Source organism: Lonchura striata, chromosome 17, assembly GCF_046129695.1.
Source record: "Lonchura striata isolate bLonStr1 chromosome 17, bLonStr1.mat, whole genome shotgun sequence".
NCBI lineage: Eukaryota > Metazoa > Chordata > Aves > Passeriformes > Estrildidae > Lonchura > Lonchura striata.
This window is the reverse complement of record NC_134619.1, coordinates 1,134,512-1,161,480: the sequence shown is the minus strand read 5'-3', so window position 1 is coordinate 1,161,480 and position 26,969 is coordinate 1,134,512. Positions and strand designations below refer to the sequence as shown.

Sequence of the window (26,969 nt, the reverse complement as noted above, 5' to 3'; positions counted from 1 at the left end):
GCCTTTGTCCCTGCACATTTGGAAATACTGCTGGCTGTGGAACTGAAAGAGCCATAACTGCTTTATCTTACCAAAAGCCAAGGTGAAGTCTGGCTCTCTGCAGTGATGGAAAGATTTTGCCAGATGCAGTTGTGTGCACGATGCTGCCCGTGGCTGGGAGGGAATGGACACTCAGGATTATCCTGAGGAACCTCCTGTCCTTACCTGCCTGTTCAGTATTCCTCTGTGAGAGTTATGGTTGTTAAAGCTGTTTTCCTATAGCCAGACTTTCAAATACCCCTGAGTCTGGAAATACACAATTTATTCCCTTTTTTACCAATTCTTGTACAAATCTGGGATCTTCACTTTTCCTTTGAGGAAAATCGATTAGAACAGAAATCTATCCAGGTGTCCCGAGCTGGGAGCAATGGTCTGTGCCTCAGAAAGCAGTTTCAGCTCTCTGCAAGTGTCCTGCCAGAGCACTGGGCTGCAGCCTCGGAGCTCTGGAGCTGGGCTGCGTGCCACGTCCCTCACTGCAGTCCTGGCAGCTCCACAGGCTCTACATCACCCAGGGAGATCTGCCAGCCTGATAAGAAACTCATTTTTCTCCTGTGCTCCTTTGCCAGGGGCAGCTCCAGCCCGGGGTGTGGGGGAATGCAGAGCTGGGGTCTGTGGGGTCTGCATGGCTCAGAGCTGGGCTGGGAGCTGGGGTCTGTGGGGTCTGCACTGCTCAGAGCTGGGCTGGGAGCTGGGGTCTGTGGGGTCTGCTTGGCTCAGAGCTGGGCTGGGAGCTGGGGTCTGTGGGGTCTGCTCAGCTCAGAAATGGGCTGGGAGCTGGGGTCTGTGGGGTCTGCTCAGCTCAGAGCTGGGCTGGGAGCTGGGGTCTGTGGGGTCTGCTCAGCTCAGAGCTGGGCTGGGAGCTGGGGTCTGTGGGGTCTGCTCAGCTCAGAGCTGGGCTGGGAGCTGGGGTCTGTGGGGTCTGCACTGCTCAGAGCTGGGCTGGGAGCTGGGGTCTGTGGGGTCTGCACTGCTCAGAAATGGGCTGGGAGCTGGGGTCTGTGGGGTCTGCTTGGCTCAGAGCTGGGCTGGGAGCTGGGGTCTGTGGGGTCTGCACTGCTCAGAAATGGGCTGGGAGCTGGGGTCTGTGGGGTCTGCACTGCTCAGAGCTGGGCTGGGAGCTGGGGTCTGTGGGGTCTGCTCAGCTCAGAAATGGGCTGCAGTGGGAACGTGGCTCTGGAGCTGCAGCCCTGCCTGCCTGGGACCCAGGGTTTGCATCCAGGTTCCTGCTCTGGAGCTCCTGGGGTGGAGTCAGCCCTTGTGTTTACAGGCTGCTCCTTAACTACTTCACATCTCTGCTGTTTGATCCCATGAGAAGGCAGCTTGGTGTTTCCTCAGGCAGTGGAGCTTTCCCAGACAGGCATTGTAAACTGGAAATATAGGTACTTGTAATTTTCTTAAAAACCTCCTTCGGGCCTGAAATGCCTTGTGCTTGGTTTCAATCCAGTATTGACTAAGACTGGAAAGTGTGAATAATGTCAGTTCAGCTGTATTTGAGTTATTCAAATGAATTTTAAAACTATATACTTTCCACTTATATTGTTCCATAATTCTCTGCACTTACATCACCTCTGTTTTGTTATTGAAATTGCTACAGACTTGAAGAGGGAAATATAATTTTCCAATACTGGGCCTGAACAGATAAACAGGGAAGCAATTCCAAGGCCTCAGTGTGCTTTAAAGTCTGAATGTTTGCAGCTTTAATGTTGCTGTGAACAGGTTTGTACTTTTACTGGTGCAGAAGAACCTCCATAACCTTCCCTTTCCCTGGGCACTGAAATTCAGAGATGTTTCCATTACGTAATTGAAATGTCACAGAAAGAGTTTAGAAGACTTCTCCAGACTGTAAGGAAGGATTTTGTTGGACAGGCTGTGTGCAGTTAAATGGCAGGCCAGGGTTTTCCAGGGGATATTCCCAGTGCAGCCCTTCGAGCCAGCACTGCCACCCAGGGCACGAGGCTGAGACCTGATCCCACAAACTTCACTGGCTTTGCTGAAGTTTTGAAGGCAAGTGGTTTGTAGCAAGTTAGTGACCTGGATTTTTGGAGTGGCAGAGAGAGAAGAGCATTTACTGGGGGATTGTGTGTGGGAATGCCTGGCTTTGAGTCTGCAGTAGCACACAGTGCTGTGTAAGTTTGTTGTAAATGTAACTGCAGGTCCTTGGTGCTGTTCGTGCAGCACCAAGGGCCCAGGCTGGATGGAAATGTGCCACCTGGATGGAAATGTGCCACTGTTGTCTGACATGGAGCCCAGACACCGAGCTGGAAGGTGAGGCCCCTCTGCAGAGCCCTGACATACCGAAATGTTCCTTCAGTCAGGCACAGCAGGCTCTGGGACAATAGAGCTGTCCTTTGTTAACTCTGCTGAGCTCACTGCAGCTCCTTCCTAATTCCACTGAGGCCGAGTGGTGCCTCTCCCTTTTTCTGAAGGCTTCACATGCCAATGTGTTGTGCAACAACATAATTTGTTAACAAATAAAGAAGAATTTAAATAACCTTAGAAAATCAGCGCGGGCATCCCAGCCGCCTGCAAACAAACAGCAGAAGTGCAAAACATTTAAGTAGCAATGCAAAGTATCTCAAAATTGCTTGAGCTTGGGATCTTCAAGAACGAAACCACAATTATAAGGAGAACATGCTCTGCAGGAGAAGGTTCTGGATGAGAGCACACACTGCATCTTCTGGTAAGGTCTCCAGTCCAGACATAATTCCTGTGCTGTTTCCCCAGAGCTGTAGTAACACATGATGAATCTTTTTCCCATGTGTGTATGTATGAATTGGACTACTTTTAGTTTTATTTAAAGCAATAAGTGAGGCTACTTTGACCTGTAATTGTCAAATCATGTTTACAATACAGTAAAACTGTATCTTCTTGTAAAATATCCATCTTGAGGAAGCCAAATCATATAGAGGAAAACTCCACATTTCTGTTAGGACATAAATGCACTGCCTGCCCCTGCTGCTGTAATTGTGTCAGTCTGCATTTGGAGCTGCTTCTGCACTGCTGTAGTGCTGGAATCACTTGTCAGGATGTTTTATTTCTGAATTTGGAAGGTAACCCAAGGGTGCCTTTCTGCCAGGAAGGTCCCTGCTCTGTGCATTGTCCATGGCAGCTCTGCTGAGGATCTCCAGTGGGGGTTCAGGAGATCACTGCTCCAGAGATGCTGAGTAAACCAGTCCAAGGTCTAAGAAAAACTCCTTGTGATGCTGAAAAATAGGAAACACTAAGCAGATGTGTTAGCTGCAGTAAAAGCTTTGGGTCCCCAGGGAACAAACAGTTGGGTTCAGAGTCTTTGAAGAAGTCTGGGACAGAGAGCTGATTGATTTTTTTGTGCACAAAGCTGAACTGCATTTTCATGAGTGACTCTCGCCGTGTTTGTTGATGGTATTCATAACATTTCAAGGGACCTTAAATTACACTAGCTTTTGGCCTAAATGTTGAAGTGGTTTGATGTGACTGATCCTGCTGAGCAACTTCTGCTTAGCACTTCCAGTTGCCTTTTTCTTCCAGGAGCAGCTCTCGTGTGCTTGGGCTGGGTGTTCTGGGGGCCCTGACATTTCCAGGAATTTCTTATCTCTGGCAGAGGCCTCCTCGCTGTCAGTCATTGATAAGTGGGAGAGTAAACATGTTGCTGATGAGACAGTGCTGAGCACCAGTCTGATTCCATTGCACACTGTGCTCCTCCAGAGAAAAATTCTCCTACCACTCATTAATTTTTAAAATTGTCTTTCCTGTATGATTTTTGTTATGACTTATCTGCTCTTGCTCCCTTTTAATGCAGGGGGGTTTTTCTTGTTTGCAAATGTCAGTCACGTTAGGGCCATCACTTCCTAGTCTTGCTAGAGACAAGTCTGAAATAATTGTGGTTAAATAGTTACTTAACTTCTAATGAATAGGGAGAGGAGTTTTCACAGGAGCAAACGGATTCCTTCTATTTGCTGCCTGTGAACACCTGAATGAAGCAGCAGCACACAAAGCCAGGGCTGGAGGAAGGGGTGTGCAGAGGAGGTCCCAGGCTCTGGTGGAAGCACAGCCACGCTCCTGGGAGCTGTGCTGGCAGAAAACACAGCTTTACAAAAACCACATCCAGCAGCCCTGGCTCGGGTGCCTTCTGGAGGCTGGGGGAGATTCAAGGGGTGCTCAGGAAGCAGCAACCCCTGCAGGTTTTGTAGGGTTTCCTGGGCAAATGATGCCCAGAAGTCAGTACACAAGTTTGCCTCCTCTGATTTTATAACTTTCCAGCGAGTGTTGCTGTAATTCTGTTTAGGCTTGAAACAGTCCAAAGCTGTCTTCCAGGCAGGGCCAGACTGACTAAACTTGAATATCTGGTTTAAAAGTAAATGTAGTCCAGTTTAGACTGCACTTTCCTCAGCTGCTCGCTGCACCATTTGTATCCTAATGCACTTTAGTCTTTCAGCTGTTTCCAAAGCCATCTCCTTTTGAATGTTTAATATCTAAGAACCAATTAGTTCCATTTTGTTGTCCTTGGATACTTTGCAATTAAACATTCTTTCAAGTGGGCTTTATTTAGCTAATTCCATCACAAAAATAAGCTCTAAGGGAATGAAGAGAAGTTCAAGCTAGCCAATGTTTATTTTTATTATTAATAATTTATATTATGGGAGTCCCCAGGGGAACTAGGGCCCCACTAAACCCAGTTTGCTCTGCATGATGACTGTGTCTCACAAGACTCGATTCAGCAGAAGATTCCTTCTTGCTGCTGTGGCTCAGTGCAAGGGACCTGCTCCACCCTGCAGGGGAAGGGCTGATGAAGAGCACATAAAACCAAATCAAGAACCACAGTTTTAAAGAAGCTAAGCTAGACACCAGAGGGAGAATCTGATGTATCTTTTCTAGAAAGGAAAAAAGCCACACTTCTGTATTTTTCCAGTCTGAGAGCCAAATCCTGACCTCCAAGGTCCTGCTGATCATCTCTGAAGTGATGGCAATGCTCCCAGAGACTCTGAGGGTGTGAGGCTGGGCAGAGAAGTGATGGTCCTAAAAATCTTCTCTCTTTCTGAACTAGCAGCAGGGGGCTCTTCCTATTTCACACACACACTGTTGGGCAAAGCCAATTTTAAAAATGCTCTTATTTAGTCAGATTCCTATCAGAAGTCATGATTTTCACAGCGTCTGATCCTCACAAATGGGTCTGCTTTGTAAGTCTTGAGAGGAGCAGTTTAGAGTCCCTTCGGAGCTGCTGAATGCAGAGGTGACCAGAGCCAGCCTGGGATTCTGGAATGGCTGAGCAGGGTCAGGGCAGCTCCCCTCACCTGGGGATCCTGTGTGGGTTAAGGGGCAGAAGGGATTTTGGGGTGAGCAGGGCTCTGGGGTGCAAGTGCCTCCAAGCAAGTGCAGCATTTTCCTCCTGGAGGAATCCCCATCCTCCTCCCTTTCCCTTCTGTGGAGGTTTCAGGCTTTGCAGCACTCTTTCCACAATTCCAGAGGCAAGACCTAGACAGGAGTTTTCCTGCCCACACTCCTGTCCTCATTAGCTCAGTTTAAAGGGGTGAGACATCTGGTTCCAAGTACAGCTGTGTGGTTAGCATGGGGGCTTTTCTCTCCACAGAAAAATCACTAAATCTGGCCATTTAAGATGCAGATTTTATAGGAGCTAGAGCTGGGCTGTGCAGAGTTCACCTCATTAAAAACAAGCCCAAACCAAATAAAAGCAGAGAATAACAGTGTAAAAAATGTGGGCCATGAATGTCAGAGCATGTGTATTAGGAACTGGTAAGAAGTGAGGGGAAAACTGCAGCTATACCCACATACCTTCAAAGTTCTTGGGGTTTTCCACAAGTAAATACTTGGCTTTAAAGCATAAACCTTTTGTCCCTTCTATTTCTCTCTTCTATGAAATTTTATATACTTTTCCTCTTTTTCCAGTGTTCTTTGGGATACTGATCCTTACTTAGCAACCTCTTTATTTCTGTGGCACGAGATTATCCTGGTAATGTTTATGGGAATAAACCATGTTTGCAACAGGAAGTGGGATGGTTCAATTCCTGGTAAAGGGACAATTTTCCTGGTCAGACAGGCAAATGACACAGGGCTTGTCCCACTTCAGAAGCAGCAGGATGCTGTGATTCACAGAATTCAGGGTTTGGAGATAACAAATTACACCCTCCATGCTGTTGGACATCAGATTTCACTCCTGCTGGGAGTTTGTCATCTGATTTGCTTAAATACTCTTCTCAGTGTAATAATCAAAGCATTTCTCTGTCCATCATGGTGCTGCCATTGAAACTTGGCCCTGGGACTCTGCAGCCCTGAGATGAAGGACTTCCTCATGCCTTAATTAAGCTGGAGCTGGCTCCTGCATGCGAAGCCTGGCTGGAGCCACGGCCACACCTGAGTGTTTGTAGCACGGCTGAGGCACAGGCTGGGAGGATGAGCTCTGCAGCTCTGCGTGACCCAGGGATGCTCCTCGGGGCTCACCACTAGCAAGGAGGAGCCTCTCAGGGCCAGAGCTGCTGGCATTCGGTGCCAGGCAGGTTTTCCTCTGTCCCAGGTGGAGGAGCTGGGCATCACTTGTAAGCTGCCCTGCTCAGAGGGGTTCCCAGCCTCTCCCAGAACACATTTCCAGGAGAGGGAAAGGGCACAGCCCGTGGGGTGACCTGTGCTGAGCTGCCCCAGCGCTCCCTGGCAGCTGCTGCTGCTGGGGGGCACCGAGAGGCCACGGCATGTGGCTTGGAAAACAATTCCCAGGTCATTAATGGGCCAGGCCAGCTCCTGCTGCCGGATTCTGCTGGGAATCTGGAATAAATGGCTGATTAATTTCCTCTGGATGTGCACACTGTCACCGAGAGCAGAACTTGGAGCCGCGTGCTGAGATGGAAAATGATTGCAAACACAGGAACGTTTGGGGTGCAGGCTGGAAAGCAGCTCTCCCTGGACTGGAAATCTGAGCTGTGTGTTCAGAGAAGCCCCTGGAAACGGGGCCATCAGACCTGACCTCCAGCACGGCCACGCTGTCTGAGAGCACTGCCTGTGACAGTCAGATTTATTGCTGCCCAGGGAGCCCGGACTCCTGAATGCCATTTCCAGAAGCTGGCAAGGAGCTATGGGAGGGCCTAATGAGGAAAGCAATAACTTGGATCAAAGCTCTTTATCTGATTTTATTTCAATGGCTTAAGTATGGCTAGGAGGAAAGTATGTCAGATGTGCAATATTTAAATATATATTCAAGTGCTGAATCTGCATATATAAAATTTGCAAAAGTACCAAAACTAGTTACACGCTGAAGTTCTCTTTCTAAATAATGCAAGGTCTGTATGTAATTCTTATTAAAATAAATTGAAGTTGCTCTTAAGGGCCTAAAGTACCTATGAGAGTGGGGATTATAGTCCTGAATCATTTGATGTTTTCAAAATAGGACCTGAGAGATGTAAGTTTGGTGCAGAGTAAAGGGCCCATCTCATAATCTGAGTTAAACAGGCTTAGGTCAAGAAGTTCTGTGGGACATGTGCAGCTACACAGGGGAGCAAAAGCTTCCATCTAGAGCAAACCTGTGATGTAATTGCTCATATTGCTCAATCCTAACCCAGCAGAAATGTCTGGTGAATGGGTAGAAGCTGTTCGTGTCCCTTCTCTCCCTTTTCAGTGGTCTGCTTGAGCAGATGAGCTCCATCTCAACCCTCATTTCCATGTCTGTCTGCAGGGGCTGTGCCCTGTGTGTGCTGGGCAGCTCAGCTCCCAGCAGGGACAGCCACAGGGCAGAATCCCTGCTGCAGGAATTGCACCAAAGATTCTGCTGGGAATCCTGGAGCTGGGAGATCTTGCCCCAGGCTGGATTTGTCTGAAGAAAAGATGCCTGTTTGGGTGGGATGTCGTGCTAAAATACCCATTTTGAGATGCATTCTGAGATCAAGGGCTCTGAGTGTGACTCCCTAATTCAAATTATTTTTTTTTCTTCTGAAAGATAAATTTTTCTTCATTCTGCCCATCACTGTATAAATAGAATGTTTGTCAAACAGCTTAACAAAACCACTTGAAATGGAAGGGGCCTGAATGATAAATTTGGAATGTTTATGCAGCGCAGTAGACATTGCTCCCGAGGTCAATGGTTTTCCTGAGGAATGCTGGAAGCAGGGATGGAGCTCGGGGTGTTTTTTCCCAGGGGATCCAGCCCAGAGGTCACTCAGTGCTCCAGGCAGCCTCCAGCACAGCTGGCAGGGCTGAGCCAGGACCCTGCCCCTCGCCCCCTCCCTCTGCTCTGGGTGCTCCCCATGCCAGCTCTGCATGTGAGGCACAAAACCTGCCCTGGGCCAGGCTGGAGCAGCCCCAGCCTTTGGCAGGACTGTCATCCAGGCTGCCAAACTGATTTGTTTCTTTATCAGAAACACAAATCCTTCTCTGCTGTGACAGCACCCCTCAGCAGCACCCAGCAGTGGCAGCTAAATCCACTGGCCCTGCCTTTTGAAATAGGCAAGGAGAAAAAGAATTGGGATTACATCAATGTGTTCTAAGCAAATAGTCCAGTCTGCAAAATCAGTCTTGAATTTAACTTATGCTAAAGATTTTTGGTGTACTTATGCTAGGGTTGTCTTTTCACCCATGAAGTGCTTGCAATATGTATTTCTTTCAGCTAAAACCCTGATGCTGATGCAATTCTAGCAGCAAAGCTGTTATTCTGTTAGAATTTATAACAAATTCAGGGAAGCAGAATGAAAACCACAGCTTTGACTGACTTTTTGTTGAAACAGCTGATGATTAGTTGGAATCAGCTCATTCCTGAAGTCCAGGGAAGGTCTCTGAAGGCCCTAAATGTTCCTGTACTGAATCACTGCTGACTTTGGTTCTGTGCAGCCAAGCTGGGTTTCAGCAGAGATGGTGCAGAACAGGCACAGCCCAATGTCACCTTTGTTTGGCTGTCATGAAGTGAATTTTGCTAAAAAAACCCATAAATTCCAGGTGGCAACTCTGCAACAAACGTGTGTGCTCTGCTGTGCACAGGGCAGTCTCCTGATAGCTCAAATCTAAGCCCCACATTTTAGCAGGAAGGCTCCAGCCCCTCTAATAAACTGTTGATACCAGACACTGAATTCAGTATTATGCTGTGATAGTACAAAATGAAATAAACTCTGCTTGGTTCCCAGAACTAGAAGATAAAATGGCTCTCTTGTCTTTCCAAGTAAAGTGAGTGCAATATTTACAAATGAAATGATGTACAAAAATAACAACATCTAAAAGCGTAAGGAGAAGGTTTGACCAGGCAGTGGAAGGCAAATTGCCATGATCACAAAACCTGCCCACAATCAGCCTCTGTCTGTCACAGCTGGTGTCTGTCAGTAATTGTGCTGTTTTCTATGGTGACAATAATTTGATTTCTGAGCAGGGGTGCCCACTGCTGAGGTCTGGAGCCTGCCCAGGCTGCCAGAGCCCACCAGAGCCCAGGGAAGCAGGAGCTGGTGCAGTTTGTACAGAAACACAGCCAGGAGAAAGTGTCTCCTACCCACTGCCCATGCCCAGCTGGAGCACCACAAACCTTGGGGAAACATGAACTCTTGCCTCCAGCAAGGATTCACCCAGTGGACCTCTCCGAGGGGCCAACACAAAATCATGGCCACTCACTGAAAGCACAAAACACCAGCAGAAACATTCTGCAAGTCGGTGAGTCATATTTTCCTCATAAAATTGTTGAAACCATTGTGCCCAGAAACAATTAAAGATGTGAGTAGGGCTGGAAAAGCTTAGCCATAAGCACAACCAGACCCCATGTTTTGTTTGTGGAGGGTGACGGTCGTTTGGCTCGAGGAGCAGCTCAGGGAGACGCAGCAGAGGTGCAGGCTGTGTGTCCTGGCTGCCCAGGGGAGCCCAGCCTGCCTGGACACTGCTCACACCAGGGCTGAGACACCAAAATCTGTCATGGCAAACGGGGCACTGAAACGGGCCCAAGCAAACCTACTCATTGAATCTGAAATAAATTTTGTCCTGATTTTTTTGTGAGAGCCGAAGTCTCGGTTGTCCAAGTGCCAGGTGTTAAAGCAGCCCAGCACCCCTGGCGGGGCCCTGGCAGCTGGGAGCTGTGCCCAATTCTCACAAGCTTTGCCAGGCTGTGTCCAGACCCCGTGGCTTTCCCGTGCTTTGGTGCTCCTCTTGCCCCTGGCAATGGCTCCTCTAATTTGTGCTGCTATTTCTGTGCTCACTGCTGGGCTCACCCTCCTGCTCTTGGGGCAGAGGAAAAGGGAGGAAACTCCTCTGCTCCTCAGGACATCATCCCTGGTTTTGTGAGATCTGGACACTCTGGCCTGGCAGCAGGGGTTTCAGATTGAGAGGTAGATTTGAACTGAGCTTTGCCGGGGTCCTTATCTGATTTATTCCTACCCTGAAGGGAGGGTAGGATCTGAGATGTGTCCAGATGCTTTTTCTCAGGGGCACTTGTGTAGCTCAGCACTTTTACACAGGCACTCCAGCTAGCAAACCCTCTGTTTAAACAACTGCATTTATAAGTCTTTCTTACAAATAAAATGTTTTATTGACATCCAACTTATGATCTTCTGCTCAGGAGTGTGAAATGAGCCATAAGGTTTCTAGGTCACCACAAAAAATCCACGTGCAAGTGTGTATCAAGAGGCACTGACTTTGTTGGCATTATTTTGAAGTGATAACCCCTTGAATGGTTCTTTATTGAAATTCTCTCCATTCTCAGGCAGTTGGAAGTTGTGCTTGTGGGTTGCTTTTGGGAGGGGCAGTGCATTAGGGCAGGACAGGGCAGGGTCAGTGGCCTTGGGGACTCTGCTTTGGGCAGTGACAGATAGAAAATTAACCCAGAGGGGCTGACATGATTTTGGCCAAGCCCCTGTGAGGGCCAAGGCATCTCTGGCTTCTCCTGAATTACAGCAGTGCATCTCCTGGAAATCCAGAATTACATTGGATTTATAAACAGACGTGGTCAGGTCCAGGCAATTTGGGCAGTTTAGGAGTTTTGGGGGTCTGTACATTTCCCACATAGTCCTTCACATCTGGAGCTCAGTGCCACAGATTTCACCTCAGGAGCCTTCTCAGAATTTTCCCCTTTCTGTTCCCTGCCTGGTTGTGTTTGTTCCATATCTGTGTGCTCCAAAGGCTTTCAGTGTCAAGTTAGGCAGGCTTCAGAGCAGCAGCTCTTGCCCTTTCCTCCTCCCTTACACCCATGAACTGAATTTCCCAGGTTAAAGAGCTGAAAAATAGATCCTGGGAATCTGGCTTAGCCTTGATGAGGGATGTGGTCAATAACCACAAGGCTATTCCTTTTATTTCTTCCTTTAACAGCTTGTTATGCAATTACATTTTTCAGTAAGTTGCATGCTTTCTTCAGGCTAATGATCCTTTTGATGGGGTGACAGTTCAGAGACTTACAAACATCTGAGATCTAGAGGGAAGAATGGGAAACATTTTGAAACTTCAGCTGTGACAGTTTGCAAGTCCGAGCTCTGGTGAAGGTGCTGAGGGGGATTTTTCTAAGCAAGACAATGTAAGTGCTGCATGGTTTGATTAAGGGCTGCGGGAGAGGCACCTGAGTTTTGTGTGGCAGAGTTCTGGGGATCCTCCTGAGGCTGTGGGGGACTCTGCTCCTCTGAGCAGGGCATGGCCATGGCCAGCTCCTCTTTGCTCGCAGAGCAGCTGTCTGTGGTTCTGCTGGCACTGTCACCTCTGCTCTGCAGGTTCTGCTGCTTTTCCCAGCTGTGCTCCTGAGCAGGCAAGGAGATGGGAGTTTAAACCCAGCCCAGGGAAGGACTGGGGGGCTTCTCCTGAGCAGCAGGACCTCTGCTCCTGGGAATCAGGACAGCTTTGTTCCTGCCCTGGGTGATGGTGCCCAAAGCGTGGTCACTGGCAGTAATTCCTGCACGTGCAGACTAGCCCAGAATTAGCAAAGTGCTCTCCAATCCCCTTGGCATTACTGAACCAGCCAGCTCCCTGCAGGCAGGGAGGAGGTTTTCCTCCAAGTGAGTGGCAGAGCCAGGACAGAGCCTGGCACTGGCTCTCCTGGGCTTTATTCTGGCTGATGGTGGCCACGCTGAAGGGACCGTGGCAGGCAGGAGGGCAGAGCTCCTCTCCACAGCCACTCTGGTGGATCTTCAGAGTGTGGGACAAACCTCTGCACGGAGCACTCAGAGCTCCTTCTTGGACTTCGTACTTCTCCCTCCAAACACATCCTCCAGCTCTTTGTTATACCCCGATTTACTCACTTGTGGTGTTTACATTACACCAGCTTGAGGGGGAAAGGAAGGGAATTTTTCTGTATATGAACTGTCTGGGTGATTTTCTACAGCTGCTTTGAAGGATATGTCTGTTACTTATATTGGGACTTGGATTCTGTAGACATATGGCAGGGAACACAATTCTCCAAAAAGCAAAAGAGTTTGACTGATGGAAAACAAGAGAGCAATCCAAGAGAAACCCTGCCAGAGGAGGAGCATGAACCTGAAATTTACTGCTGAAACCAGACTTCTGCCTTGAGCACCACACAGCCAAGCCTACCACTGGCTGCAGTGTGGCTCTGCACTCATGCAAGGAGCTGCTTTTGGGACCCAGCTGAGTCTGGAGCTTAAGTATTGTTCTGGCATCAACCCTGCTCTGGAAATGCACAGGCTGGCCCCCACTCCTGAAGCGCTGGGACAATTACAGGGTTTTTTAAAAGTCAGAAATGTAGAGAGCCTCTGAGTTGGGGCTATTCTGGCTTTTGCGTAGTGAGTTTGTAAAATCAATCAGAAATTGAAGAGGGCATGAGAGATTTCATTTTAGACTACTCAATCCTTTATTAATTGCAGCGTGGATGGCAACACAGGAAACGTGAATTGCAGACAAGTCCTTTTTCCCAATTTATTCTGCCGTGCGTTGTTTTGACTTTCCTCTTCCCTGCAGCTCAGCACTCGCAGCAGCCCGAGGACGCCGAGGAGCCGTGGCCTCATCTGGTTTTGTGTTTTGTGTTTTGTGCAGGAGCCAGCAGGGTCGCTGAGCAGGAGCCATGTCGGTCAAGCTCACCTTCGTGTCCCCCGGGGACGGGGGTGGCATCAGCAGGAGCTGCTCCTTCACCGGCTTCAGCACCGTGCAGAGCAGGAAGCTGGGGTGAGTGGCAGCCCCTGGCACTGGGCACAGCCTGGCAGGGCACCCCTGCCCTGCTCTGCCCCGGGAGCTGCTGCGCGGCTGGGGCAGGACGTTCTCCTCTCCCTCAGGATTTTCATAGAGGAGCACTGAGGAAAGAGAAAACTATTTCTATTTCTGCTCCTTGTTTTTCCCATGTGGAATGTGTTTGGAGAATTGTTTACCTGGGGTGATTGCTGGGTTGGATTCTAGTGAGGATTGTTTGAGCCTGGTGGCCAATCCCACCCACCTGGGGCTGGGCTCTCACAGACAGCCACAACTTGTGAATTAGATATGGTAGTTAGAAAAAGTAGGTTTGTAGCTTTAGTATCTCCTTTAAATAGTATATTAATGTATTTTAGCATAGTTATCATAAAGAAATCGTTCACCCTTCTGAACTGAGTCAGACACCAGCATTTCTCCCCACTGGGCTCACCTGCAGTTCCAATAGTGTGTCCATGGCTGAGCTCCCAGCGCTGCCCAGTGCTGGGCACTGCCTGCAGGGATGGGACAGCCTGGAAATCCCACTTCCAGGAACTGTAGTAACTGCAGCTTTTCCACTAAAAATCCTGTGCTTTTTGGGAATTTAGCAATCCTTGTAGATCTTGAGTGTTTTTAGAAGATACAACCTATAAATGGAAAATTAACACAATCTCTGACTGCCAATGCATGCTGGAGCAATAACAAAGGGAATCATTTAGCAGCACCATGAAGAAGTACTGGGTGTGTGCCTCAGGAGTGTTGTACTCAAAAAAAAATCCTGCTGTGTATCAGTAAAATACCTGACCCACATAATGAAATATCCTTTCAGAGAACCAGATAACTGAATTAAACTTTTGGTTAAACACAACATGGTAATGAGCAAAAAATGAAATCCCTGTATGGTTGTGATGCATCTGAGGAGTGTTGAATTTGAATAAAATAATTTGTTGGGGAAAGTGAAAATTAATGTTACCCAAGCAAAGATCAGATGTCTAAAATCACACCAACTGCTAAGATATGGAGAAAAGCTCTGTCAGACTCTAGAGAACAGCTCTGTGACACTGTACAGGAAAGCTCTGTCAGACTGTATATAAAAGCTTTGTCACACTGTACAGAACAGCTCTGTCACACTGTACAGAACAGCCCTGTCACACTGTACAGAACAGCTCTGTCACTGTACAGAACAGCTCTGTCACACTGTACAGAACAGCTCTGTCAGACTGTATATAAAAGCTTTGTCACACTGTACAGAACAGCCCTGTCACACTGTACAGAACAGCCCTGTCACACTGTACAGAACTGCTCTGCCACGCTGCAGCTCAGCCTCTGCTGCAGCCGCAGCAGCAGTCCCTGCAGCAGAGGCTCTCAGGAGCAGGGCTGGCAGCTGCTCCTCCAGCAGGCACAGCCCAGCAGGGTCCCCTGCTCCAGACAGAACAATCCCCTCATCCCTTAGGGCTCTCCTAGCTGCAAAGCTTTCCTGACCCAGTGCCTCTCTTTATGCCCTTCTGTGATGTTGGTTTCCATTATTTGAGTGTTCAGAGAGACAGTTTTGTTCGGGAATCACTGCAATAAGGAAGATTTCTGTCCTAGACACTCACTCACAGCCCAGTGAACATGAGAGCCTGTCCTGGCATGGAGCAGAAATTTTTAAATCACCCTTTCCTAACTTATCTCTCCCTCAGGCGCTGTTGCAAAACTCAGCAGGAGCTCGCAGGGGCCCTGTGCAAGGTCTGTCCAAGGATGACACACAAATCAGGTCCACATGGACATTCTTCTGCAGATGCTAAATATACTTTTGCTTTTCTTTAGCAGCTTCCCCTTGGGTCTCTCAGTCAGACACGATTTTGTATTTCCCCACCACGGTCTCCACAGGAAGTAAATGTTATTACTGTTATCTGTAAAGTGGGAAATCTGATCCTGAAATTACCAGGTTCGCAAGGGAAAGCAGCATGAGAACATCCAGCTTGGAGCTACTGGCTCTCCAGGCCATGGCAGCTCCTTCACTTTTGTTTGAAATGTGTGGAAATGGGATTAACAGCGTCAGGGCTCAGATGGGCTGCAGCTAGTGGGAGGGAAGGGGAGTGGGAAATCCCAGCCTCCCTGCGTGCAGGACCGAGATGATGCACAAGGAAAATCACTTCCAGAATTTGGGATCTGGACTCCAAGAATCTGAAGGTCAATTCCACAATGAAACAAAACCCAGGAGTATTTAGGTTTTTAATTTCAAAATTAATTTTAATTTGGGCTTTTAATTTCAAATGAGAATTATCTTTTCTATTTGGTATCTTGCTAACTATAATACATTAGCTCTTGGAATTAGATGCTATTTCTTCTTAGCATGAAAGAATTTTAAGCATGAGCATTCTAGGAGATTCTTTCAACTGCTCTTATTGGTCAGACTGCCCCTTCCAGTGTTATTCCTGTTGAAACTCTCTCACTTGGCATGGAATTCCCAAAGATACATTAGCATAGTAAAGAAAAGTTATATTAATGTAAGGTTCTAATTTAACAGTTATGTTCCTTGTTGTAGGTAACCTGAGCTCCAAATGGTTTGGTTAATTAATACTTTCCATTAAGGCATCATAAAAAAACCAAGATAATCCATGGTGAGAAGAAATTAAGTATCCAGCAATGTTTGGCAGCCCCCGGTTTATGAGATTTTTTTGCAGAACAGGTGTTAAAAACCGGAGTTAAGTGGGAATTTAGGACAAGGATAATTAAAGCAGGTACTCAAGAGTTTCTCTAACAGGACTAGGGGCAGTCTCAGGTGTGCTGGGCTTTAATCACCCACACAATCAATCATCTCCCAGCCATGGGCACTCTTGGGCCTGATGGGGTGGGTGATTTCCCCAGGTGAGTAGAATTTAGGAGGGAAATTGTCGAGAAGGTAGAAAGCTTTTCAGAGAGCAGTTGCCTGGTTTGGCTTGCTCTGGGAGATGGGAAACTTCTCCAGGTAAGGTTATTTCAGAGGCTTTACTTACAGGGATTATTAACAAACCTATGTAAAAATAGCCAAGACTTAGGGGAGGATTTAGAGAGAGGTAAGCCAGGCAGGAATTATTTACAGAGAGATCATTTTCTGCTTTAAAGGTGTTTCTAACTCATGGTTCAGGGTGTTCTAACTCCTTAGGGTGGCACAAAAGGTCTGTGTGGGGGGCTTGCTGTAGAAATAATATTTAATTTTGATTTTGTAGTTGCTTTTAAAAGTAATTAGCTGAGGTGTCAGAGGTTGAACAAAACCCATGATAATGATACCTTGTGTGCAGTCTGGGCCTGGCTTTGGGGACTGGGCAGTGCTCTGAGCCGTGGTTTACGTGGCTGTGAGTGCAGGGCAGGAACCAGCAGCTCCTGGAGGCTCTTAGGGGAGCTTTGCCCTGGAGCTGGGGTCCCAGTGGGGTGCCTGGCTCGCAGGTGGGCTCACAGGGGCTGTGCTGCTCTCCTGGGGGCTCTGAGGGTGCCCAGGCTGTGGGCAGCAGCCCTGCCCTGCCCTGCTGGGCACACAGAGCCAGCTCTCTGGGGCTTCTCTTGCTGCCAGGGCGCTCAGGTGCCAAAACTTGGTGATTTTTGGGTGAATGTGGATGGGGTTGGTAGAACTGTCCCCTGAAGCTGTGTGCCTCGGGCATCTCTGGGCTCCCAAGTGATTTGCAACCTCTCCTGATTTCCTTTCTCTTCCTCCAGCAAGTCCTTCTGCAGAAGCTCAGTGAGATCAAGGATGTCACTGAAGCCCCCCAAGGCCTATAATTCCCTGCAGAAGGGGGCACTCATCTGGGATCCAAAGCCACTGCAGGTGAAGAAAATTTTTGAAGCTTTGAAGAAAGGACTTAAGTAAGGACTTTTTCAATATTGTCATTTGCCCTCCCCAGTGTTGCTGCTGAAGTGTGTGTGGCACTGTGCTCTGCCTCCACCAGGCACCTCTGAGCACGTGTGCTGCTGCCCACACTGCAAAGCACCTTGAAAAGCAGATTTCATTCTCTCTCAGCCTGCTGGCCAGCACAGGCCTCTGCTGCTTTGCTGCCTCCTGCTTTTCTGCACTCTAAATGTGCCAGGGTGGCTGCCCATCTCCTGGGGGTGGCACGGTGGGCACGGACAGCCAGGCCTGGGGAGTGACTGGCACAGAGTTCTGGGGGTGAGAGCTCTCTGGAGTTTGATTCAGCTCAAAAAGCTGAGTTAAAACCGAGTCTGAAAGTGAGGGTGTGCCCTGCAAGGCAGAGTGGGGAGGCTGGCTCATCAAGCGCTTCTGTCCTCTTTGTGCTAATTACTGAACTAATTACACAGTCAGCTCTTCTACAAGGGTGTCAGGATGGGTCTTTTGCGGTATTTTTCTTTATTTTTTTCTCCCTCTTTTAACAGAATTAAACTCTGAAGTTCACTATAACTCTGTGATCTCTGGGTGCCACGTAAGGCAAAGGTCTAAGCAGGCTCACCTGAAAACTTCAGGTTTTTGATTTCCCGGAATGTTCTGAGTCTGTTATCACAGGAACTTCATTTACAGCCTGCAGCTGCTGTCAGAAGATAAAATACCTTTCCCTGGATTTGTGAGCCCTGCAGCTCTCTGTGCTGGCACCCTCCTGGCAGCTCCTGCAGTGTGTTGTGCTGTCCCCCACATTTGGCTACTGTACCCATTTTGGTCATAGTTTGTTTTCTTAAAGCAAAGAACATCAAATGCGCTGTAGTCACACTTAATAAAGTCAGATATGTCACCTTTTTAGTCCAATAAAAGACTATGAAGTCTTTGCCCTAAAAATATCCACCAATGTCTTATTAGAGGATTTAGATTTAAAAGCAACAAGGAAACCAAATGTTTTTGCAGAGCTGAGAATTTATCTGAGCTTAGGGAGGAGAAGCTATAAAGTGGGTCAGAATTAGTTCCCAGTTTTGCAGCGAGTGCCACATGAGCAGTGAGTGGCTGACTAATTGACTGAAGCAACCTACAGAAAACAGCTGTATCAAATGGCAATGCAGAGGCCAAATTTTAAGTAAATGCAGACTAAGTCCACTCGGTGCTGGAGTGACTTGAGTTTTCAGTGCAGAACATATTTTACGTGCCTGTTTTTTCTAGCTACAGAAAATACCTCTTTATTCTGTTAACCATCTGGCTGCCATTCCATCAAGCTGGTAATTCTAACATACTTAAAGCTAAAAGTGATTGGGATTTTCTGAAAGGTGTCTTGGGGGACCTGGTTTTGGAGCAGCAAGAAAATGCATCAAAGCGAATGTGAGGAAGTGTAGCTGTCTAAAATGAAGTAATTTTGACTGCTTGGAGACAGTGTCTAAGAATGTAGTGTTTACCAGGTGATTCTGGTCCCTTTTAAACACTGGAGGAAAAAGTTACCTAAGTCTGCTCTGTATTAAAAGCAGGGTTGGAGGAGTCCCAGCTGAAAAGGATTCAGGCCCTGTGGAAAGTCCAAAGGCACAAGCCATGCATGCAAGCAGCTCTGGAGGAGCCAGCTGGCACCTGGTGCTTCACACCTTGCAAAACAGACCTCATCCTGGAAAAGGGATGAAGGAATTGCCTTACCACGGCCTTCAGCTCTGTTTGCTAAAGCCTGAGCAGCATCTGCCCCCCTTACCTGGGCAGGGCTCCTGGAAAGGAGCTGGTTTGGAGTGCAGGTGCTCCTTGTGGAGAGCCTCTGCTCCGAGCTGGGGCTGCTGTCAGCTCCTCCTCACTGTGAGCTGAGCCTTCCCCAGCAAATGAACCTTCCTGCTGCCTCACAGGAAAGGGTCAGGCAGGAGCAGCTGAGAACCCTGAGAGGGAGGTCTGTGATTTTTGGGTCTGCTGGAACTTGCTGTTCTGCTCCTCCATCGCTCGTATCACTCTGCTGAAACTGCTCCCCAAAGAATCTCCGGTGAGTGCTCCAGACCTGACGTGGGCTTCCTCTCTCCCCAGTGAGTACCTGGAGGCACACCAGGCTGAGCTGGATTACCTCTCTGGTCGGCACAAAGATACAAAAAGGAACTCCAGATTGGTAAGGTCTTTTCCATGTTCCATGCTTCAGTAAAAACCACAGAAGCAGCTGCTTTCTCCCACCTGGGACCCCCAGGGGCTGTGCAGTTCAAACACTGGGGTGAGATCCAGCAAAGCAGCATGATCAGAAATGTCCCAGGCAAGGTAGTCCCAGGTGTGAGAATTTACCTTGAAATTTCTCATTTTCAATACCCAGCAGTGCTTTTCAGATCATGTTCCTTTTTTGGGCTGTGTCTCCGTGTTACTGCTCACTGATCAGTGTTTGTCATATTAACTTTGTGTAGATTAGGATGCTCCTAGTGAGTTTTGCAATACATTTGAAAGTATCTTTAGTGGTACAAATCCAGGTGCTCTCCTCTTCAGCCTGTGCCGTTTCTCTTTCAGGCTTTCTACTACGACCTGGATAAGGTAAGGCTGTTGGGGATGGGGTGGGATGTTGCAAATAGAGGAAAATGGGTGATTTTCTGTCTGCTGTGTTGCCTAATGGCACATTTGGGAAATAATTTCTTACATCCCTTTCTCTCTTGCTCCCCTCCTGAAAAGCAAATCCGCTCTGTGGAGAGGTACATCAGGAAATTGGAGTTTCACATCAGCAAGGTAAGGGTTTATTCCATGTACCTGTAAGGCTGCCACTGCTTTGTAAGTGATTTATCCATGGCAAACACCCTGATTATAATCCCTCTGAAGGGGAGACTGCTGGAAGCTGGAGCCACTCTTTTTGCAGCAGGAGGGGATTTTTATTTATTTATTTTCCTGAATGGCTCTATTCAGGCTGAATGTTGGGCACGACCCAACCTGAGCTTTCCTGTGAAACCAGTTTGCATTTTCTGCCAGTTTATTCAGAAATGCTGCTCTGGGAAGCCTGGTGTGTTCTCCCCCTTCCCACGAGGGGCCACAGGGCAGCTCTGTGTCTGCCAGGGCTGCCAGAGGCTGGGCACACTCAGGGAGCTGCTTTGCTGCTCTGCCATTTCTGTCAGCAGACTGTTCCTCTGCTTTTTGTCTTCTCCTCTGGAGCAAGAAGGGCTGCTTGCATTCCTGGGGTACCGAGGAGCAAAGTGTAAAATGCAGGAGCTGCAGCATCCTGCAGCCTCTGACAGAGGCATCTGGGTTGCTTGTTGGGTTTTTTGCCAGGGAACTCTGCTGATGTTCCTTCCCAAAACCGTGCCAGGGTAACTGCAGTGCCTTCTTTCCATGTTCCAAAGGTAGAGGAGCTCTATGAAGCTTATTGCATCCAGTGCAGGCTGCGGGACGGGGCCACCAACATGAAACAAGCCTTCTCCCTGTCCCCTGCCACCAAAGCCTCCAGGGAGAGCCTGGTGGAGCTCTACAAGAACGTCCAGGAGTGCACGGAGGTAGGAGATGCTTCACACTCGTTAGCAGGACCTGCCTGCTCCTTCACAGGCACCTGCTGGCTTTTTGTTAGTGGTGTGGCTAAACCTTAACGTGTGTGAGTAAAATACAGGCACAGTGCATGAAAAATCCTTGGTGCTGGGGTCTCTCATGGCTCCACTGGAAGTGTGGGATGAGCATGGAAGGAATAAGCTGTGCGTTTTTTACAAAGCCAGTAATGGAGGGTAACTGACAGTGATGAGTCAAGGAGTTCCACTCTTCTGTGGCAGATTTGCTGTTGCACAGAATCCATTCACATTACTACTTTTATCTGCCTTTACTGGTGAAAATGTTTGTGTGTCCTTTGGGAAAAAAAAAAGCAGCCAAATCCTTTAAAAGAAGCAGCAGTGTGGGAAGCAGCTCCTGGGCAGTGCTGGTGACTGTGCAGCCTTTCTTTCAGGACATGTGCTTCATAGAGGGAGCTCTGGAGGTGCACTTGGGAGAGTTTCACGTGAAGATGAAAGGTAGGTTCCTTCCTCCTGCCCTCATTCACTGATTTGGGGTTTCATGGGTTTGGGGTTTCTGGGCAGCAGTCTGATGCACTGAGAGCCCATTTACTCAGAGAGACCTTGGACAGAATTCTGGTTTTGCTCCAGTGCCTGCCATGGTATTTTGTACTTGAATACAAAACTGACACGATTTCTTTTTTCACCTCAATTTAACGCTGTCCTTTTGGGAGTGTGCTGGGCTGGTGGTGCAGCTTCTGCACAGAGCTGGGGACAAGAGGGGGAGCTCCCCAGAGGGTCACTTGGTTTATGGCAGGCTGTGCTGGGGGGCTCTGCAGGGCTCTACAAACAGTGGGAGTTTTCCTTCTCTCTGCAGGGCTGGTGGGCTTCGCTCGTCTCTGCCCAGGAGACCAGTACGAGGTGCAGTATGCCACTTCCCTGTGCATTTTGTGCTCTTTCCTGCAGTGAGAGTGCAGGGGCAGCACGGGGCAGGGTGGGAGGTGCAGGAGCAGAGCTGTGACAAGCCAGGCTCTCTGTGAGGGGAGCAGAGCTTGGCACTCGCTGTGGCTGGGCAGGGGGGCTGGGTGTGATTTGGGTGTTATGGGAGGTTTCAATGATGCCAGAGGTTGCCTACCAAACCCAGCTGCCAGGACTTGGCCTCCAGAGCTGCCTGGAATCAAGCAGCAGGGGCTGCCAGTTTCCTGGAAGCTTGCCCTTGGCATGGTGTGAATGCACCCAGTGTCTCCCTGGGTGCTCTCCTGTCCTCACCTTTCCCAGGAATTCCAGCAGTGAATTCCGTGCCTGGTACCTCAGCACCACCCCAGCTGCAGGGCAGAGTGCTCTGGGCTCTTCTCCAGGGCCTGGGACGTGCCTCTGGGAGCTTTTCAGGGGTTCAAACCTGCTCCCCCATCCTGTCTCTGCTTTCCTGCTCTGTCCAGGGCAGTGGGCAAGGGAATGGCTTTGCTTCTGTCGGTGGGACCTGTGGGCTTGAAGGGAATCTCTGGGACGTGCTGGCCCATGGCATTCCCATGGCACTTTTGGGAATGGCTTTGCTTCTGTGGGGTGGGACCTGTGGGCTGAGGGGAATCTCTGGGACATGCTGGCCCAACAGTTTTTGGGAATGGCTTTGCTTCTGTGGGCTGAAGGGAATCTCTGGGACGTGCTGGCCCAACCCCCTTTCCTCTGTGGCTTCCAGGTGTTCGTGCGACTGGGGCGCCAAAAGTGGAGGCTGAAAGGCAAAATTGAGACCGATGACAGCCAAACATGGGATGAGGAAGAAAAGATTTTTATACCCAATCTGCACGAGAAGTTTGAAATCAAGGTGTGGTGTATAATGGTTGGATTGGAAGCAGTGGGCTAACAGGTCTTCTGCTACTTCCCTGTTAGGCCACCACAGGTTTCTCAAAACTCTTAGGTAGTTTTCTTTTTCTAACTGTGTGAAAAATGGAAGTTAATTCGTGCTCTGCCTAGTGAAGAGACAATACTTCTGATTCTCCTTTGGCACTGGTAACTGTATTAGCCCATCTGCTTTGCCATGCTCTGGGATATGTGGTTGTGCTTAGGGTTTTTTGTTTGCTGTTTTGTTTAAGAACTCCTAGATCAATATCTGGGGGTTTCTAGGATGCAGCCTACATGTGGAGACACAGATGTGCATGTAGATGTTGCTCTTATCCCCCATGTGGATGTTGGGTACCTGCAGCACTGCTGTGCTGGGGGAGAGGAATTCCTGCGTGGGGAGCCCAGCCCTGGTTCTGGGGCCAGCACTCAGGGTTGGCCCTGCCAGCTGGGAGCTGAGGCTGAAGGCTCTGCTGGGTTCTGCCCTGCTGGGGCACTGCCAGGGCAGCTCTGGCAGCTCTTGGAGCAGCTCTGCCCTGCCTTGGCAGCAGCAGCTGGGTTACACAGGAGCTCTCCCTGGCACCTTGCCCTTGCTCGTGGGTTTATGAGGTGGTGGTTTACTTTCACTGCACAATGAGCATCGGGTGAGAAGCTAATTTAGATCCCTGCTTTACTGTAACTGTTGTGAAAATTCATCTCACTTTGTGTGGCAGTGAGAGTTTTAGTCTTTTTTGTACTCTCTCAGCTGATGCAAGTCGCTGGCAAATGTCCTCCTCATCACCTCCTGCTCTCTCTTAGTGCCCCGTGCTCTTTGCCCAGCCAAGCACAGAGCAGGTTTAAATCAGGGAAAGCTGCACAGCTGGGTGTCCCCAGCTCCTGAGCCCTCCCCTCTGTGCTGTCCCTCGTGGGGACGGTGGCACAGAGCTGTGTCAGGCTGGGTTTGTGTCAGAGCAGAACCTGGGCTGTTCTCCTCTCTGTGCAGTGATTTGGGGTTCCCTGCTGAGCTGGAACGGGGTTTGTGTCTCTGCAGGTGACAGAGCTGCGAGGCCTGGCCACGGTCCTGGTGGGGGTGGTGACGTGTGACAGCATCAGCTTCTTCAGCACCAAGCCCCAGGCCATCGTGGTGGACATCACCGAGCTGGGCACCATCAAGCTGCGCCTGGAGGTGCTCTGGAAGTAAGTGCAGCCCCAAGCACACGATGGAGAGCAGTGCAGGGCTCCCGTGTGCCCTGAGCTGTCTCAGCATCCTGTCCCCTTTCTCTCCGAGAGCAGGGCACAGACCAGCCCCGTGCTGCCTCGCAGCCAGCCCCGGGCAGCAGCTGGCACTGGCAGCGGGCAGGGCAGGGCACACAAGCTGCTCCTGTGACCTTCCAGCTCTTCCTCTGTGCCACCACAGCCGTGGCACCCCGGCATGGCCGGGCTTGGCTCTGCTGCCCACCAGGAGCTCTCCGTGGCCTCCAGGCCGTGTGTGTGTGTCTGCAGAGCACAGAAAATGTCCTGAGGGTGATGAAATGAAACTGAAAGTAGCAGTTTCTGGGCACAATGAAATAAATACATAGCTGAAGATTTAGGACAGTCACTGTTACCGAGATATGACTGTTAAAAAGCAGTTTTCCAAAGGCTTGGCACCTTTGTATGAGCACTGTGAGTAGTTAGGAATACAAGGCTGCTCGTGCACTCCAGGGAAGTTGCTCACAGATGTTTTTTAAACAGCTGAGCATTGTCACCGTGCCTGGAATCTGTTAAATTGTTTTATATTTTATATCTGTAGTTTGATTTTTGTAGTGGACTACTGATGTTATTAAAAGTAAATGCTCACTATTGTGGATGGTGCAGTGGCACTTATTCCTCCCTCCAGACTCCCCAGCACAGGGTTTTGAGGTAGTTCTGTTATTTCTGCTTTATGGCACTGGTGTCTCACACGGGGAGCTCCAGCTGCCACAAATCAAGGCTTTTGAGGCTGTTTCCATTTGCCCTTGTCCAGGACTAGAGCAGCCCCTCAGCAAGGTGCCCAGTGGCTCTCTGCCCTGTGCCTCTCTGCAGCCTGGGCTCTCCCAGCCCTCTGAACACCCCTTGGTGTCAGGAGCCCCCCAAAAGGTCCCTGTGACCTGTGCAGGCTCCCAGCAGGAAAATCAGAAACAGCTCTGGTTCCATGGCTGGGGAAGGAAAAGCTTTATTGCTCCAGTGCCATTTTCTGAGTGTCCCTTTTGTGGGCTGTGGTTCTTGACACTGTACCCACAACTGTGGGCACAAGAAAATGTGTTCTTGGACACAAGAAAATGTGTCTCAGCCATAGCACCTGAAAATTATTTTCAAGCATAAATTGCTTGAAGTCAATAAGAAATAAACTCACCTTGGCAGAGTTTTGCCTGCCCCTGTTTATGGTGCTTTTTCCTCCTGAGGTCTGACAGTGGCCACAGTAAATGGAGTTTACAGTGTGGAAGAAATCACTTCTCTCTTCTTGTGGCCCCAGCAGTGGCACTGCCAGCAGAGCCCTTCATTCCCACTGCTGGATCTGCTCCCTTCCTGTCCTCACTGTCAGGAACTTCAGATTTCTTTGTGCACACAAGTTGCTCTTACAAAAGAACTGCATGGGGAGAGCCCCCTCCTCTTCTGGGCTATTGCACAGCTCTCCTAACCTGAATCTCCTGAGCACGTCGTGTTTGGGGCAGAGCTTGGCAGAGAGCTCCATCCCAGCCCTGCTGCCACTCTCTGGCTGCAGCTTTGGGCTGGCAGGAGGAGCACATCCCTGGGGCTGGGGCCAGATCACAGCCCTGGAGCTGGGAGAGCTGCTGGTGCCTCCTTGGCTTTGGGAGTTAATCCCCCCTTGGAATTTCCCAGCGTGAGAGCCCCGGCTCGGTGTCTCTGCTGTGTTTAAGTTTTGTGGGATGTGTTGGGGTCCCACCAAGTGGATTCTCCAGAGCTCCTCAGTGCAGAGCTGGCCTCTCCCCTCTGACATTCTGTTTGCTGGGGCTGTTTACAGAAGGGAGAAGCTGTGTGGTGATAACTCAGGGTGTTTCTGCTTTCAGAGATAGAGCACTCATAATAACATCTGCTTTTTCCTCTGATTTAAGAGTAACTAAACAAATCCATCCGATTTACTCGAAGTTCCCCGAGAGGCAATTTTTCAGTCTAGACCTGCTTTTGGAGAAATCCAAATGTAGATCTCTCTTCTGCTTCTAAATGTACATTTTCTTTAAATAGACCTCTGGTCTTCTGGGCTGAAACAAAAAGTGCCTTCAGCTCCTTTTTAGATTGTGCCATGAGGAGTGTGAATGAGCTCGGGCCGTTGCAGAACGGCTTTGTTGGCCAGTTTGGCAAAAGGCTTTGGGTTCTTTGCCAACCTAAACAGCAGTCTGAGTTCTGTGTCTCACATGCAGGATAAAGAGAGAGCTGTATTCTCCTTTCAGAGCTCCAGGAGTGCCCTGCACTGGGACCCGGGGGCACCATCCAGTCACAACCACTCTGGTGGCTCTGCTTGGAGCAGTGCTGGCCTGGCTCACCAGGCTTCCTGCAGCAGGGGGACAAAACCTTAAGGGAGAGTGGAAAAGGAAGGTCTGGCTGTGATTTTGGGATGCAAACCCACTGCCAGTGTTGCTCTTACAGATGCAGTTCCTCCTGCAGGACCTTCAGGCACTGCCCCATCCCTGCTCTCCCAGCTCTGCTGGGCCGAGCTGGATAATCTGAGACTGGTGCTGGGAGCCAACAACCACCTCCCTGCTGAATTCCAGGGCATTTCCCCCAGGGCTTAATGGGGGAAAGAAAAATCTCATTATTAACAGCAAGTCCAGTCTCCTTGACTAGAATTGGCTTTTTTGGGGTGTTAATGTAAGCCTGGATTCACAGGCTGAGCAGTGGGACTCAGGCAGGGATTCTGTCCACACTTCTGGTCTGAATTGAATCCATGGACTGGCTGGACAGGAGGGGAGTGGCTGGGGCACAGAACGGCGACAGCAAAGATGATCACACTTGTGGGTCACTTTAGAGTTGTTTTTTTTTTTAGTAGTTTTTCAGTCCTGAAAAGCTGTTGCTGGATAATCCTGTGCAGGCATGTGGATGTTGGCTGGGAAATGTGGACAGGAAATGTGGAGCCACTCTTTCTCTCAGTGCAGCCACAGCCACCCCCACCTCCCATCAAAGTACTTGCTCCACAATTTAAGGTTAAACAATGACATTCCTGCACAGCTTTTACCTATGCAGAGGTTTTATGTCAATGATTTCAGGAAGTGACTGAACAAACTGAGGAAAAGCCAGTGACAATTGAAGACAATAGTCTGCTTGCAAAGTCTGCTGCATGAGGGATCCCAGCCATGGGCTGCGGCTGGTGTCTGGGGAAAGCCCACTCCATCTGGCTGCTCCTCTGGCTCTCCCTGGGATATTCCCTGCTGGCTCTGCCTGTGCCGGAGGGCTGGGGGAGATGGATTCAACGGGGCTGCCCCAGGCTGAGGGTTTGTTTGCTGGAGGAATGTGGAGGGAGGCGATGGGTCATGCCCAGGGAGCCCAGAGGTAACAGGAGCTCCAGAGCAGAGCCCGCTCTTGCTGTCCCCCTCTGCTCTCTCTGTCACTGCTGCAGGACCAGGAGCTGGTGCTTGCCTGCAGCCAGCTGAAGAGCTGCATTTTGCTGGAGGCTTTTAGGGATTGTCAAAGGGGCAGAGCAGATTTTGTTTGTTCTTGTTCCTCTCCTGGAAGTGTCATTTTGCATTACTGCATCCCTGTATTAAAAGCTAAACATGAAAGATCTGGGGAACAGA

General features: G+C 49.3%; 1 protein-coding gene across 1 annotated transcript in view; it reads left to right on the top strand.

The window, feature by feature from the left end:
- RIPOR3 (RIPOR family member 3) overlaps positions 1 to 26,969 on the top strand; it is a 41,642-nt gene that overhangs the window by 4,395 nt on the left and 10,278 nt on the right. The window contains exons 2-11 of the mRNA XM_077786973.1: positions 12,958 to 13,086; positions 16,762 to 16,908; positions 18,971 to 19,049; positions 19,433 to 19,456; positions 19,592 to 19,645; positions 20,251 to 20,400; positions 20,838 to 20,901; positions 21,260 to 21,303; positions 22,079 to 22,204; positions 23,249 to 23,394. Of these exons, the coding sequence (XP_077643099.1) occupies positions 12,986 to 13,086; positions 16,762 to 16,908; positions 18,971 to 19,049; positions 19,433 to 19,456; positions 19,592 to 19,645; positions 20,251 to 20,400; positions 20,838 to 20,901; positions 21,260 to 21,303; positions 22,079 to 22,204; positions 23,249 to 23,394 (935 nt within the window). The 5' untranslated portion in view covers positions 12,958 to 12,985. The remainder of the gene's footprint in view (positions 1 to 12,957; positions 13,087 to 16,761; positions 16,909 to 18,970; positions 19,050 to 19,432; positions 19,457 to 19,591; positions 19,646 to 20,250; positions 20,401 to 20,837; positions 20,902 to 21,259; positions 21,304 to 22,078; positions 22,205 to 23,248; positions 23,395 to 26,969) is intronic.